This window comes from Prosopis cineraria, unplaced genomic scaffold (genome assembly GCF_029017545.1).
Source record: "Prosopis cineraria cultivar Desert tree isolate PC_DT_omini unplaced genomic scaffold, ASM2901754v1 PC12, whole genome shotgun sequence".
Taxonomy (NCBI): Eukaryota; Viridiplantae; Streptophyta; class Magnoliopsida; order Fabales; family Fabaceae; genus Prosopis; species Prosopis cineraria.
In genome coordinates, this window is record NW_026555343.1 from 6,092,134 (window position 1) to 6,108,779 (window position 16,646).

The window sequence follows — 16,646 nt, forward strand, 5'->3', positions numbered from 1 at the left end:
TATTTTCAAAATGGAGAGATGTCTTTTGGAAAACTATGTCCTTATAAATTAAGAAGTTATGTCCTTAAATTAAATAATATTTTTATGAAAGGTTATATAGAGAGTTATAGTCACTAAAGTCATGTCTCTCTACTAAAGGCACATTTAAAAGGTTATAAAAAATAAAAGATGTCACTTGGTGAAAGGAAATGTATCTCAAGAAAACTATACATATTAAAAAGATGTTTATTTTCATCAAAAGTCATTATAATAACTCTTGGTTAATATTAATTATTAAACCATGAATCAACATATGGATGTTCATGAATCAACATAAAGTTGATTGGTTTTTATTACTTAAAAGGTACCACTTCAAGACATTATTTTAGTATCTATAAATATCCCTCACCATCATTCATTTGGGACATCTAAAAAAAAAAGGATCATTGATTGAAACTCATTGCCTTTATTTTTTGAGTGCACTAGGGATAAAATAAAATTATCACTTTGTAAAAATTATTGTTGTCTTAAGTGCAAACTATATTAAAGAGTCTTCATTCTATCCTGAAGAAACTTTGCCATCAACCCAATTTGCACTTGAAAACTGGAATAGGTGGAGGCAAATTAAGTATCATATTTAAAAATATAATATATTTTGAGTCTTTCAACATGTAATTACATGATAGTGTTTTCTCCAAAATATCCACAATTAGGGGATGTAATTAATAAAATTTTCTAATTAAAATACCCTATTAAATGAGGATAAACATAAAAAGAGTGGGCAATTTTAAAGATAACTAACTAACTCATTGAAAAAGCAATTATATTTTATTTAAAAATGTCTTATATTATTAAATGGAGCAAGTATATTTAATCACAACCAAACACGATGGAATTGCATTCCATCACAATCACGATGGAGTTGGTTCACTTCCCATCGAATCATCTCCTAGACATTTTAGTCCTCACCATCACCATCGTATCTACCTTCACACGCCCAACATCACTCTTGTCACCATCATCCCCTCCATGAATACATTGAGGGTAACATTGCCATTTTTTTTACTTAAGGATACCATACGCTCTTTATGCGATACTTCGAGTACAAATTCACACACTAACCCCTTTTTTATACCTTCACAACAGCAAACGTCATATATATGATTGGAGTAAGTTCTCCTTTATCTACATCAAATGTAAATAAATTTCTTGTAAGGGTAAATATCATTCATGGAATTATATATGCAGCCTTATAATCAACACATATATTATATACGGACATTCGATCCTATAATTCAATGAGACACACACGCATATATAAAATAATAAAAATAAATTCAATAAAATGAGAGATTTAAGTTAGAACCTTCCCAGCAATTTGGTCATTGACATGTGGTGTTGATATGAAAGGACATACCTTGTCATGATCGCCACGGCAAATAACAGAATTTCATTTATTAAGTTTCCTTTTAAAATAAGATTTAAGTTAGTTTCCTTTTATTTATAAAAAGTTTCGGTGATAATTCATCCAAATTAAAAATTAATTAAAATTAGTTAATATTGCCAATGTAAATTTAAGAACCAAACCAAATCAGATTACATGGTCAACCAGAGCCATTGATGGCTCAGTTTGAACTCAAAAATTGTTTTTATGGTTGAGTCGCCATTGAGTTGAAAATTGAAAAGATTTTTAGAAACCAGATGAGTCTAAATATAAAAAGGGTAATTTAAAAAAAAGAGAAAATTAAAAGGATTTTTGCACATATAGCCAATGTTATAAAATCAAACCAAACAAACAACTCAACATTTATTATATTTTACATTATGTTCGATTTATTATATTTGTCAATGATATACTGTTGTATATCAATGATAAACCCCTTGAAAGTTTTCAATTCAATGATAAACCTCTTGTATTAATTATAAATTTCTTATATATCAAAGATACATTTCTTATATATCAATATAAATCAGTCATATTCCCAAATTTTTAAAAATTTTATCCATATTTTTTGGGCACAAAATTTTTCTCGACTAGTGAGCCAATTTATCCAACTTTAAAATTAGACCATATTGAAAGTCAACTTCATTTTTGAACCTTTTATATTTATATAATATGATTCAAAACCATTTTTCTAAGAATTTGTTGACCATTATAACTTCAAATATTGATACTTTTGAACCTAACTCATGTCTAAGTTAACCAAGATTAATCTATATTTGATAAGTTATAAAATTATAATTTATAATATCATTGATTTATGGTTATATTGTGTTATTTTATTAACAAGACATAATGTGAATTTATTTCTTATACATACATAGATCTCTCATATGCATTTGATATTATTTTTACTTTAATTATTATGTTATATATCTCTCATATGCATTTGATATTATTTTTACTTTAATTATTATGTTATCAGTTTTACATCTTGTCTAGTTTTTAAAAGCCAAGACTCGCTAATCTTTTTGGTTTTACATCCTATCATGTTTTTAAAATATTGATTATTGCCCTTAAAATTATTAGTCTTTGGAAAAAAAATATTACTACCTTAAATAAAAGGAAGAAGGACAATAGAGTCCCAAAATAGAAAATTTACAATAATTAGGTCACCAACAAAATTTTCTGAAAAATAAGTTATAAATATCAATTTAAATAACTGCAAACAAAGATCTTAATTACAAATTGAGAGTTATATTTAGATTTTAAATGTATTTTTTGTAATTAAAACTTCTAAATTTGCAACTATCTGAATCAATATAGTCACAATTGATAGTGCAGAAAATCTTATCAGAGATCTAACAGTCATAAAATTATTGTTTTGGGACTTGAATGTCATTGTCCCTAAATACAATGAATTCTCAAAAACTCTTATTTTGTTTCACCAACCAAAAAATTTCTTATTTAAGATTATACATGCAAATAATATATATTTTCAAATATATATCTCTTCAATTTTATGAATACACACCCAAGATTTGATTTTTCTTCAAACAAATTTTACATCCTCGTGAGAGGTAATCCCGTGTTGATTAGAGAGGCTCATTAGATATCCACCTTTTGAGCATGGCAAGGCATTCGTCCGGTTTGAATTCTGGAGCTGTATGTCCTGCACCCTGCAATTATCGTAATTAAATTAGATGCATAAAATTTATTTTAACTGTAGTTATATTGTATGTTTTATTGAAAACGACAAAGTTACTTTTTTATTTTAATACCTTCATGGTTGCAAATGTCATGTGGTTGGAGTAAGTCCTTGTGTATCTGTTTCACAGATAAATAAATTGAAAACGTAAGAGCAAGTATTATTCTTAGAATTGTGTGTGTGTGTGTGTGGAATAAAAATGAATGCAATAATATGAGAGATTTAATTTAGAAATCTACCCAGCAACTTGGCCATTGACATGCCAAGGCCTCCAATCATCAACAACGGAGTAATTCAAAGATCTAATCCATGCTTGTGTTGCTGAGAAAGGACATACCATATCATGATCGCCACTGCAAACAGCACAATTTCATGCATTAAGTTTTTTTTTTTTTTGGGTTGAAAAGACAGAGATATCATTAATACGAAGTGTCCCAATGCAACTGTAGAAGAGAAAAAGGGAGAAAAAGGATAGAGTCGGAATATAGGCCAGCTCAAACTATATGAGTAACCTATACAAGTTGGAAGGTTATAGCCCATTTGATCCATAAGTTAGCTAATAGGGCCAGAAAAAATCAAATTTAATTTGAGTGAATTTTTTCAGCCCAACGTTATTCAGTTCGACCCATATAATATAATCTTAATCTTACTCATATCCCCAACTTTAAAAAAGAGGTTCTTCATGAGGGGGGAAAAAATCAAACAGATAGGTGGCAGACGGAGGAACTAAATCCTGAAAAGAACACGAAATGATAGGGATTGGGGGTTTGACAAGCCAACCTCGAACGGACAGTCCCTTTAACAAAATGCTTAGCTATTCAATCATTAGCTAAGTAACAAAAACAAGGTTCGCAACTCAGATCCACCACCACCATTGAAGCCAACAACTAAAACACAAGAAGAAGGTAGATCGTCATAATCTGCTATAAACTTTTCGCTAACTAAATTCCCCAAAAAGATGATAAAACTCCATAGCAACAAAGCAGCCAGCAAGTCCAAAGTTTATTTTCTGGAGGTACCCATCTCATGTCGTACGTCCTTTGGTCTTCGTCCACTAAGCCTCATTGGATCAACACAACCATGGTAAAAAACACACCACCAAAACACATATACCACCTGAACTCATGCATTATATAGCAAAGCCTATTTGATCTAATCTGTCTCGTGTCTCATGTCGAAAAATGAAAGGAATTGATTTTTTGTCTCAAAAATCATCTCCCCGTTCAGGATTGAGATGAGACTGGAACTTCTGGATAAAAGAGACAAAATGTGGAAAAGAGACCAAATAACAACATTTACTAAATTATGTAACTTGCTAAGTCCAAAACCAAAATAAAATAAGTACATACTGCAACTACAATTTAAAGTGAAAAAAAATACATGCTCTAGCTCTAACTGAATAGATAAAGTATTAAATATTAATAAAATAAAATAAAAATATAATAATATATTTGGATTGGGACAAAATGTTCTGATAGTGATCCTATGTCCCATTTCAAACATATTTTTGTTTTGTCCCACAAAGTCCCATCTTGTGTGTTTTCGAAGGTGGGATGAACTTGTTTTGGGATGAACTTGTCTCAACATAATTAGGACAAAACTAGCTCGAACAGGACACAGGCGTAACTAAAATAAACATATTATTCATTGAGTTTAGGTGATAATTTGTACAAATCAAGCAAATTAATGGAAATTAATTGTTGTTCTCAATTTTATTACATCCTTTTAAAGAATACTACTACCTTAAATACAATGAATTGTGACACAATCTTACTAATGTGTCTCAATCCCTCTCTACTATAATTACTCATTATTATCCATACCAACGGCAAAAAAATTTATCACTTGTTTCATGGAATTGACAATAATTTACAGATGGGACTATGAATAGATTTCATAAAGTGGCTTATAATTGAGAATAGAGAGCAATAGAAAACCCTAACCTGTATATCAAAGAACGATAACCCTTTGCGCTGAGATTTGCATGAATATAAAAGCTGCTATTAATTCCATATTTATAATTTATATCGCTATTACAACGCTTCCAACATCCTACGGTTCCCTGCAAACACATAAAGTCAGCCAAATGAAGACAATAAATGATTTCAATAGAACCTACATGGATTTCCTGCATTTACAAGAATGAATATATAATTATGAATAAATAACCTTTTATAAGAGATTATGGAAAAACTCAAGATATGGCTATGTGATTGCACCTTTCGAACATGGAGTGCTTTTCGAACGTGATCATTATTAGCCCAATATGTTTCTTGAGTATATCCTAGTCGCTATTACAGGGAAAATGAATGATGTTAAACAATATTAAATATGGAGAGGACCTATGTTAAACATTAATATTAATTAATGAGTAGCAAAAACATTATCATAGAATTAATAAGCGAGCTCTCACAAACGTACATTGTCTATGGATTGAAAAATTTCCTACTCCCCTTGATTTTTTTTTTAAAAAAGAAGCAGTCCTCAGTGAAAAATCAAAAGACACTTCAGTTTTTCTATGAAACCTATAAAATTCACTACGAGTATAATTGAAGGCGTAAAAGGATAAGTCATTTTCCTTAAACCTAACATGTCCAATAAAAATTAAAATAATTCCTTCTAGTCCAAATTATGGGGAAAAATACTTTCTCCTCATTTGTGATAATAAAATTTTTAGGTGTGCCAGAGACACAAAGTCTCAATATAAACAAGGTTACAAGCTTCTCTACCTCTGTTTGCCCATATGGAAAGGTGTAACAAATAATAACAAGAAAGTAGTTTGATTTGTCATATAAAGCTATAGAATTATAGAACTAAAAGAAGATTGAAAAGAGAAACTAAATCCTAAGTATAAGGTAATATAAAAAAAGTTGAGTAACAAAGTGTCCAAATTGTGTCCCGTTCGTCTTTAATTTGTTCCCTATTTATATTGTACATTTGAGGTTGTTATGTCTGCAAAACCAAGAGCCCTGATACTTTGAGCTAAAATATCTGCTCCTGCTAGGCATAGTCTCCCAAGATTCAAGGTACATCCAAGTAATGGTCACACATTCAAATAACGATCCCCCTAAACTTAGTCGCACCAAGTCTTAAGGGTCACGTTTCTTTGATGACTAAATACTTAATTACTTAGCCTGGGAGTTCTCCTTTTAAATGAATTGGACCTTGTCTTAGATGATGGCTTACTGGGCATGATGTCTCCTCTTTCATTTTTGAACTATTATCAAATGTCACTTCATTTTAGGCTCAAACACTCTCTATGCTTGATTCAAAATATAAGGCAAAAATGTAGTGTTTATATTTTCTCCCAGTCCTGCCACTCCTTTATTTATTGTTAGTCTTATTACGTTTTTGGGAATTGGGCATTTTGTTTTCGATGGCTTATTCTGCTAGACACTTTACTTCATTGGTGGCATTAATTTTGATGAAGCGCAAAATTAGAAGTCAAATGTTTTTCTACAAGTTTAAGGAAACTAATAACTACTAATCATTAAGAATCACAAAGTTGTTACCTTTGCTTTATACTACTCCTTCCGAAATATAATATAAATCATAGTTAATTAATATACATTTATAGAAAAAGGTTGATTAAAATCTTGTTTTCCTAAAAATTTGACTTATTTAAAACAACCTCATTAATTACTCAATGAAATAAGTGTATAATTGAAAAAAAATAGATATAACACATACCCAATGTCCAATATATTTGGACCAAGCAAATCTTCTAGAAAATAACTTATATTCATAGATAGAGAGAGAGATTTTTCGGTCTTGTTTATAAGTTACGTTTTTAATTTTTATCATAAATTTTTTCTTTTACCTTCGATTAAATGTTGGTGAAAGAAAGTATTTCCTCCATCCTAAATTATAAGAAACTTTTGAAAAAAAAAATTGGCATCCCAAAATATAAGACATTTTAATAAAAATAAGATTTTATTAATTATATTTTTCAATATTACCCTTCTCATATATCCTTTTTAATATTATTTCACTAATAGAGTATTAAATAAAGAGTATTTTTGAAAGTTCATAGTTTTTGTCTTAAAAAAATAAGGTTATAAAGTGTTTTTAATGAGATTTATTAGTACATATAATTCTATCTAAAAATGTCTTATAATTTAGAAAGAAGCGGTTATATGCTATTAAAGTATATATATTTAATAGGGACAAAATTAAAAATTTATTAAATTTTTAGACAAGATAAATGAGTTTTAAGATTTTTTTTTTCCAGTAAAGTATGTTGATAGTTACTTATATTCAAGACCGGATGAGTAACATATATATATATATATATATATAGATATATTTTCTCATATAGATTGTATTGGTGGAGAGGAACTATATTAATATGCAAAAGAGTTACCCGACATTTTGATGGAAAATTATTGGCCTTCACTTTCTGGGTTAGAGATCTCTTCATCAAGGAATTTCTTGGTGACAGCACACGCAGATTATCATAACCACAAAAGGCAGGTTCCAAAATCATAGCATGGTCGATTTCTGCTGTTAACTGGAAAGCCAAAGACACATTAAAGCATGAAAAATTATCGAATGAATTTTATTTTTTTTTAAAAAATTGTGAGAACAATCCATATTGGTTAATTACCTCTTGGAATAACTGGAAATCTCTGAGACATAACAAGTTCTTGGGGTCCATGTTTGCGTATTGTGCTTTACAATTTTTCTGTAATGACTGTTCTTGCAAAGCCAACAATCAAATTTATTGATTCGATAAATCATCACATGAACATACATACATGTTTTACCCCCCCCGAAAAAAAAAGGAGAAAACACACACACACACACTAACCAGGGCATTATGATATGAATTACCTCGTGAAGTTCATCAGAGATCAATCCCATTCCATGAGCAAATGTAATTTGATAGTTTACTTCAAGTCTTGTTGTTATCGGATTCCCAAGTATGTATCCCTATAATAAGACAAAACTTATGTCTCATAATCTCGATCCATTTTTGTGAAAAAAAAAAATGGAAATTTAACCTGGATATTTATCAAAGGCTGGACCCCATTTTCATTTCCTGCAATAATCATAGAATAATTCAACCATTAGATCTAGCATCCATGCCAACACATACTGTGTATGTGTCCATATATATGATCTGTCATGAGTGCAAATCTAAAGAGAAAGCTTATCCTAAAAGATTAGCCTATTAAGTAAGAAAGTCCCTCATACTTATAAATACCACTTTACAAGTAAGATTCCCTGTGTGAGATTCATAACAATGCTACCCCATTCACGAGTCAACATCCAGCTCTTACCAATTAGAATCCTCAATGAATAGTCCTTTTTGTGATGGCAGCTTCTCAATGAAAACACTAATATTATGAATATAAACTTAAAAGAAGAGCTCATCCCTTATTGGATGGAAGAATCTCTTACACCTATAAATCTCACTTCACTTGTGAGGTCATGAGTCCCACGTTGAGGAATCCAAGTTAATTAACACTCTCCATTTCAAAATAATTATGATTCCTTGGGTAATTTTCAAGAACACATTAAGTATATTTTAGTATTTTTACCCTTTATAAATGAGAAACATTTAATTTAAGTCATCACAATAGAAACGTACTTTAGCACTCCTCCATTAAAAAAATGAAAGATATTTTTAATTAAATGACAACCCCAATAAATTAGTTATTTGTCTTTATCCAATATTGTTTTTCCTGTTTGCCCTTATTTAATAGGATGTCTCATTTAAAGGTGAATAATTGAGTTGTTTGTTTATTAGGGGTATTTTTGAAAAAAAATCAATAATTGCACCTTTTTTTTGGCTAAACATCAATTACACATTGGAAAAATAAAATATCTTATATGTTTGAACATCTAATTTAAAAAATACCTTATATTTTTTAACAGAGAGCTATGAAGCACCAATATTTCAAATTATCTTATCGGTATCAATATCATATCCGATATCAATATTTGTCAATAATTCTACGATATATCTCCATATAGTATCAAAATATTATTTTTTTTAATTTTTGATACATATGTAATACTTCTAAATTGTAAGTTAATATTTTAAAGTTAATACTTTGAGACTATTTTAAAAAATTAAATTTTCTTAAATATTGCAATATTAATTTTTTCATTTCTAATATATTACTATAATTTGGTTTTAAAGTCAAAGATTAGATTTTCCTTAACAAAATAATTTTTAGATATAATAAAAGGATAAAATTATATTTTTAAATTATAAAAATGTAGGAATGTAATCTCTTGACATATAAACCTTAAGTATGGAACTATTAGCAGAGACTAGATGGTAGGCAATTAGATAGCAATAGAATAAAAAGTATAATTAATGGTTATGTTTTGATTGGTATTACTATAAAGAATTATATATGTATGCTAGGTTGTATATTTTTTAAATTAAAATTATATTTTTAATCTTTATATGATTTTTTTATAAATATACTTGCACACATCAGAAATGTATTGTATCCTATATTTTTTTAAAATAAAAGTATCAACTTATTGTGTATCAGTATCTATGCAACATAGACTGAGAGTAAAATATAATTGTATTTTGTATAATTATTTATGTTTAGACTATTTATTAGCTTTCTTAATTTATGTACACAACTTTTGAAGTGACAAGATTATTTTGGAACGGATGGAGGAACATATGGAAACTCAATTTGGTAGAGATCAAACACACAGTAAATAGTACAGAACAAATTATGAAGTGTTATCATACCATATGAAATTTCTTGAACGAAGGCTGGGATATGAATGCCAGCATAGGAGTCCCCACACACATACACCTTATGCGATAAGTATTCTGGATGATCCATTAGCCACTACAAAAATTAGTGCTTATCAGCATATGTTATAAAATAATTATTAAAGGATAAATTATGCTTCTTCCCTCTGTCCTAATTTGGATTTTCATTTTGTCCCTAGATATATATGTCATGTTTCATATTTTAAGATATAATTATTTCTTATTTTCAATACTGTATCTGTATTATGGAGAGCGTTAAGTAGTAATTAAGATTTAAAATAGTACGACAATCAATGCATAACAAAACTAGAAAGAAAATTCTTACATGATACATAGATTGCATTTTCCATGATATATATATATATATATATGTATATGTATATGTATATGTATTATTTCATAGGACAAGTAAATAGGATCGGAGAATTGACTTTCCTAAATTTTGTGGTACATGCTAATATTATGTAATCTTTGATTGAAATAATAAAAATTTATTAACATGAGTACATGACTTATAAATAAAACGAAAAAAATTAGTTTCTGTCTTTTTTTTAATAAATAGGACTAAAAAGAGTATCCCAATATTTTTTTATTTGTTAAACCCAAATTACACAGAGGACATTAATGGCAAAGTCTGTAATTTTTTGATTATATATAAATTTTTTTTGTAATTATAATATGGTAAGATTTATGTGCTTAGCCTTAGAGAAATTAGGAGAAATTCTTGTATGGATCTAGTGGACCTCATAATTCATACTCCATCTAATAAAAATATAATATTTAGATGATATTAAATATAAATTGATTATGCCATTAGGAATAAAAGAGAAAGGAAATGCCAAAAAAATTAAATAAGTATTTTATTGTAAGAATAAATTCATCAAAACTAATGACACATAAGATTTATTTTATTGAACCAGTACAATTTCATTGGATGGCGGAGCATGGATGACATAATGTACCAAGTCATTAGCCTTAATTATATACTTAATATATTTAATTATATCTAATCAAATCATGACAAGTGAATTTTAATGTGTTAATTAAATTAATAACAAGAATTTATTATAGAATAAATAATCTATAAAATATGCATGTATCTTAATTTAATTGGAAACTAGCACTACATAAATTAAAATTAAGTACATAATAAGTTTTCCGCTTTAGTATTTTAATGTGTACCCAGCTTAACTACCACCTCATCTCATCCTTATTATTACCTGAGCAAGCTGAGTCTCGAGTGGAATCCTTTGAACTATTCTAATAGATCATCACCAAATGAATTATTTGATTGGTAAGCTTTGATGATAACACGTTAAATAAAATAACTAAAAGCAGGTCATCATTGTTGACAATTAAAAAAAAATGAGTTAGGAAGAATGTACCTTTCTTAGAAACTGATAAGCATGGTGAGCTACAACCCAGTCACCTGATTGATTAGCAGCTTCTGTTTTGGCGTATGAGAACCCTGCTCCAACGGGCAAATCTGGAAAAATTATACTCGCTGCCTAATCAACCAAAAAATTTTAATTTAAAAAGCACCCCATTGAAAAATAAAAAAGATTGAAAGACATTTTGGCCCCTCAATTATTTCCTCATGAATGTCTGATATCCTAAATCCTTCTTTTTTTTTAACAATTTAATATGCTAAACTTATATTTGATACATGGGACACTCTGCCGTTAAAAATTAACTTTAATGGTTAGTTAACCTAGAAAATTACAAAAATGATTGCAATAATTATCGAAAAATACCCAAAAAATTACAGATAAAAACCATATAAAAAATTAATATCAATTAAGCCCTAAAATAAAGAAAACAAATATAATAATATTTAATTATTTATTGATATTGTTGCCAATGATTGTGATCCATTAATTACCCAATATCCTGATATTTAAATATAATTTAGGAGATTTAATTTGTATTAATTTTTTTAGAAAGTACTTATGAGTAATTTTTTTGGTCTTTTTATATAATTTTGAGATTACTTTTTGTAATTTTATAAATTAATTAATAGTCAAAGTTAACTTTTTAATAACAATCTTTGCACCATTTTTAAATATTGAAAGGAGAAATTGTACCACATATAATTTAAGACATCAAATGCTCTTAAACGAATAGTTGAGGAAAAAAATGTTTTTTAACCCAAAATAAAAAAATATGAAAAGATTATAAATAGGTCCTAACTAATAAATTAATCACTTTCTCAATTTTATTTACATGTCAAATTTGTGTATTTATTAGTTTTCTTTTTTTGTCAGATTTAAAAGTAGTTATAACTAAACTTAATTTGTCTATTGGAAACATATCACATTTTCAACATTTATATATTCTGGACGTGAATTAAAAAATATTTCACTTTTTGGTACAGATAAAATAAATACTTCTTCCATTAAAAAATATCTTTTAAAGAGTTAGATGTTTAAAAATGTATGATATTTTTAATTTTTTTAAATATAATCATTATTTTTAAAAAAATAATATCTCTATTAATGAATAACTTTATATTTATTATAAATATGTAATGGAGATAAATATAAAAAAATTAATTTAAAAATAAATGATTATTTTATTAAAAGTAATATTTAATTAAAAATATTTTATAATTTTAAACAGAAGAGTATGTTTTTAAATATTTGGACGATATACACGGGGTGTTGCCTTGGTGAGATAAGGACATGATTTCTGACGAGCGATAAATAAAAGTAATTAGCAATTTTATTTGAAAATAAATAAATATAAATATAATATGACCTTGGTCCATGATTGAGGCCTCAAGACTAGGCTAGGCAAGCTCCCATTGTACTCCTGGTCTACAAATGCAATTGGACCTACATTATTGATAAATGACACTTGTCACTGCTGATTCGATCTTGATTTCCAGAAACTAGAACTAATAATAGTTAAATATTTATAAACAGGAAAATTAATCAAATTACATGGATAAGTATTTAATTAATTAGTTTAGTTACGTTTAGTAGTTTACCTATTTCACTGGCAAGTCCCACAAATGAAGTGCATCCAGGACCACCAGAAAACCAAATCAAGAGTGGGTCTTCTTGAGGATTGTTCTCTGACTCTATAAAATAATAGAAAACCTCTACTTCTGATGATTCTCCCACTCCCACGTACCTGACAAAATATAATTAGTGATTAATTTAATTGTCAAACTTGAGCTAGAAATGGTCCTTTTTTTAATTTTTGGTTAATACAAGGCTACCGGTAAAAAATTCATGCAAAAAGACAATAGATCTAGCGAGTCATGTCATAATACACAAGGTTTTTACACTCAAGCAAAAAAAATATAAAATATTTTATTATCTAAACTATCACGCGTCACCTTATGAACAAGCTAATTGACATATTGATTTACTTCTTTACATATACGTTTGAACGTTAAAAACCTACTTTGCCTGCAAGTTTTGGCACCATCGTTCCACACAAACTGAAATTATTTACTTCCTCTATTTAGTATTACAAATCATTCTTAACTATTTTTATACTCTCGTAAATTAATTAATTAAGCAATTAATTGCTTTTACAATAACACATTTTTTATTTATCATTATCTAATAAATTTTCTCAATTAGTAAACTATTAATTACATCATAATTACTCCCTCTGTTCCTATATATAACGTATTTTTTAAAAGCTTATTTTATCCCTAAATATAAAAGGTAGCAATGATTTTTTGAATAATTAAATAATTTTGCCTTTCTCTTAAAAAATGAAATAGATCATTAAATGTATGTTTTTCCTACCACCATCATAATATTAATTATGATATTATTAGGGGTAAAATTAAAAAATTATTATTTTTTATGTGACTTCAACTAAATAACAAGCTTTTATTGGTATGCAAGATTCGATTAAAAATATTTTATATATAAGAATGGAGGGAGTATACCCTTATTAAATGTTATACATGAATGCCTTAATAATGTTTAAGTTTATTAACGGACTCATAACACACTCTAAATCTTTTACGTCGCTATTGGCACAATTGAATGATTTCAAAGTGTAGTAGAGTTAGAGGTTGGGGGGGGGGGGAGAGAGTTGTAGTATCAAAGGCACAATTAAATGATTTTTGTTTTATTATAAACTAAAAATTATAGTTTTCTTAAAATTATCTTAACACACAAACGTTATACACACACACACGCAAAATATCCAAATTACACTCTTGTACAAGTTAAAATCAATTATATACGTAAAATTATGGTTATTCAACTTTTTTAGACCACTATTCAACTTTTTTAATTTAACTTTTCAATTATACTTTTTTAATAAAATATCCAAAAATTATATTAACTCACAGATAATGTTTTTTGGTTCATAAATAATTTTGACATGATATAGAGATGTTTGAATTTTTTTAAAAAAGATAGTTTCATAATTGATTTTGGTATATATAATAAGTATTGGTATATTTTTTGAGAAACTGGTGTGTTTGGATTTCAGTTGGATAAAAATAATTAAAAATTTAATTAGCATGATTGATCTTAATTGTAATTGATTATATTATAATGTGATCATGTTTGAATTTATTTTCTAAAATTAATTTTGATAAAATTAAAGATGTCTAGATGATTTTAATCAAATTAATTTCATGTATTTAAATTATCAAAAATGAAATGAGTTTTATATTGTAAATATATTAATTTTTTATTTATTTAACAGATATATATTAATTATTTTGTGCAACTATTTAACACGCTATATAATCATCAACAATATAAATTTTATTATTAATAAAGTATATTAAACAAATCAACAGATACTATAGCAATATTAAAAAAGAAATTGATCAATACCCGCGAAACATAAAAGAGGGGGTAAGCATTTAAAATATAATATATATATATATATATATATATGTATGTATGTATGTATGTATGCACTCCCTCCGGTCCTATTTATAAGTCATTTCTACCAACCTCATCAATACCAATATAATAAAAGTATAAGGAATAAAAGTAAGTAAAATTTCAAACATGCCCCTATATAACAAATCTAAAAAGTAATGTCCCGTTACTTTTTCTCTCTCATGAAGGGTAATTTTAAAAACTTTTCAAATATTACCTAAAAAGACGATCGTGATTTATAAATGAGACCAAATACATCTTCTAAAATTGGACTTATAAATGGGACTGGAGGGAGTATGTATCTTTGAAAACTTATGCACAGATCCATATGCATATTCACGAGCGACAGCTTCAAATTTCTGACCACAATTAATGCCCTAACAAATATAATTGATATGCAAAAGCCAAAAAAACAACTCAGGGGGTGATGATGGAAAATATAGGGTCATATGAAAAATTAAATAAAAATGTTGACAATGAAAATTGTTACCAAAAAAAAAAAAGTAAATGATCCATGGCATTATGGCTTTTAAAAGTAAAAGTAGTATTTGCTTAGTTTTCTTGATGGAACGTTCGCATTCGCTGTTCATCAGCTCATCAGCCCAAATTAAAGCTGATTTGGGCTCTTCAATTTATTTTAAAAATGATCTGGTTCATTTTAAATTAAATTTAGCTATTTTTAATATTGAATTTCATTAAAATAAAAATAATAAAATTATTAAAAAATTAATATTAAATCTATACTATTCAGAACATATCTAAATAATTAAATTATAAAAAATATAAATTTTTTAATAATCAAAATTATAAAAATTTTAATATTAAATTAAATCATTCAAATTAAATTTGTACTGCCCAAATCATATTTGAATAATTAATTTGTAAAATTACTCATTTGTACTTGTTAGATTAATGATAAACATAATAAAAATAAAAATCTTTAAGCCTAAACAATCAAGATCTCATCAATGGTGATGAGTAATTTAGTGTTCATTTCCAAATGAGTACCGAAAACAGCTTAGAATTTAATATTAATTTTTTATAAATTTTTATTTTAATAAATATAATATTAAAAATATCTAAAAATTAATTTATAATTAACAGTAAAAATTGAAATAAATTGAAAGCTTAGATAAGCTTTTGGCTGATGAGCTTGATGAAGGCGGTTTGCCATGCATGTTTGGTTGATAGCCTCCCAATGGAAGACTACTATTTATGACCTTCCAAACACACAAGAAGGTTAACTTCTCTCACATTCTTTCTTTTCTTGGAACTCTTCTCTTTCTACAGACATGGAATCGTTTCGCCATAAACGACTTAAAATTTAAGCAGTTATAGAGTGTGTGTGTGTGTGTGTGTGTGTGTGTGTGTGTGTGTGTGTGTGAACAAGCTAATTGAGGTGCAAGAATAGGAGACGATGAGATACCCAGTTTGGAGTTGAAAGGGAAGGCGTCCATGGAAGCCTGGAAGAAACTCGAGAGTTGAACGGCAAGTAACAGGTTGAGGCCAAATCTGTGAAAGGAGAGCCCAGAGAAGCACCGTAATATTGATGTTGGAATACCCATAGAAGACAGAATCACTGTGTTTGGAGCTCACCCTCGCCATCGATATGTGTGTTTGCAGTTCTGATTCACTGCCTTTAAATATCTGCAGAATTGAATGAGAGTAGTTCGAGGTGGGGTCCCTCAAGGGGAATAAATATGTTCAAGGTCCAAAGTTTTTTGCAGGTCTAAGGTCTTTATATGGAATTAAATTTCTTGGCTCAATTACTAAATGCCATTGATTTATTAAAAAAAACTTACCCCCACCGCCACCGTCGAGGAATTCAAATGGTGATCAACTATACATGCCAAGGAATTAAAGGGTTTGAACCCATCATTCGTTGGTTGTCCAATCCCA

The 16,646-nt window shown here is 27.9% G+C and overlaps 1 protein-coding gene across 2 annotated transcripts; it reads right to left on the minus strand.

The window, feature by feature from the left end:
• Window positions 1-2,907: 2,907 nt before the first annotated feature.
• Window positions 2,908-16,402, minus strand: LOC129288943 (serine carboxypeptidase-like 7). 2 transcript variants are annotated; one of them, XM_054925757.1, is made up of 14 exons: window positions 16,174-16,402; window positions 12,869-13,014; window positions 12,637-12,713; window positions 11,265-11,387; window positions 9,853-9,955; window positions 8,132-8,169; window positions 7,962-8,060; window positions 7,735-7,821; window positions 7,492-7,638; window positions 5,348-5,419; window positions 5,072-5,190; window positions 3,368-3,481; window positions 3,202-3,247; window positions 2,908-3,099 (listed from the first exon to the last, which is right to left on the minus strand). In XM_054925757.1, the coding sequence occupies exons 1-14, from the start codon at window positions 16,350-16,352 to the stop codon at window positions 3,016-3,018; spliced, it is 1,434 nt and encodes a 477-aa protein (XP_054781732.1). In that variant the 5' UTR covers window positions 16,353-16,402; the 3' UTR covers window positions 2,908-3,015. The 2 variants fall into 2 exon arrangements, with proteins under 2 accessions (XP_054781732.1, XP_054781733.1); XM_054925758.1 differs by lacking the exons at window positions 2,908-3,099; window positions 3,202-3,247; window positions 3,368-3,481 and adding an exon at window positions 4,167-4,377.
• Between the last annotated feature and the right edge of the window lie 244 nt (window positions 16,403-16,646).

Excerpts from the sequence above, each read along its gene's own strand:
- LOC129288943 (XM_054925757.1), bottom strand. The coding sequence starts at position 16,352 with ATGGCGAGGGTGAGCTCCAAACACAGTGATTCTGTCTTCTATGGGTAT. Across the intron at positions 9,956-11,264 it reads CTTATCAGTTTCTAAGAAAG|TGGCTAATGGATCATCCAGA; the intron begins GTACATTCTTCC and ends TAATTTTTGTAG. Across the intron at positions 7,639-7,734 it reads ATTTCCAGTTATTCCAAGAG|TTAACAGCAGAAATCGACCA; the intron begins GTAATTAACCAA and ends TTGGCTTTCCAG.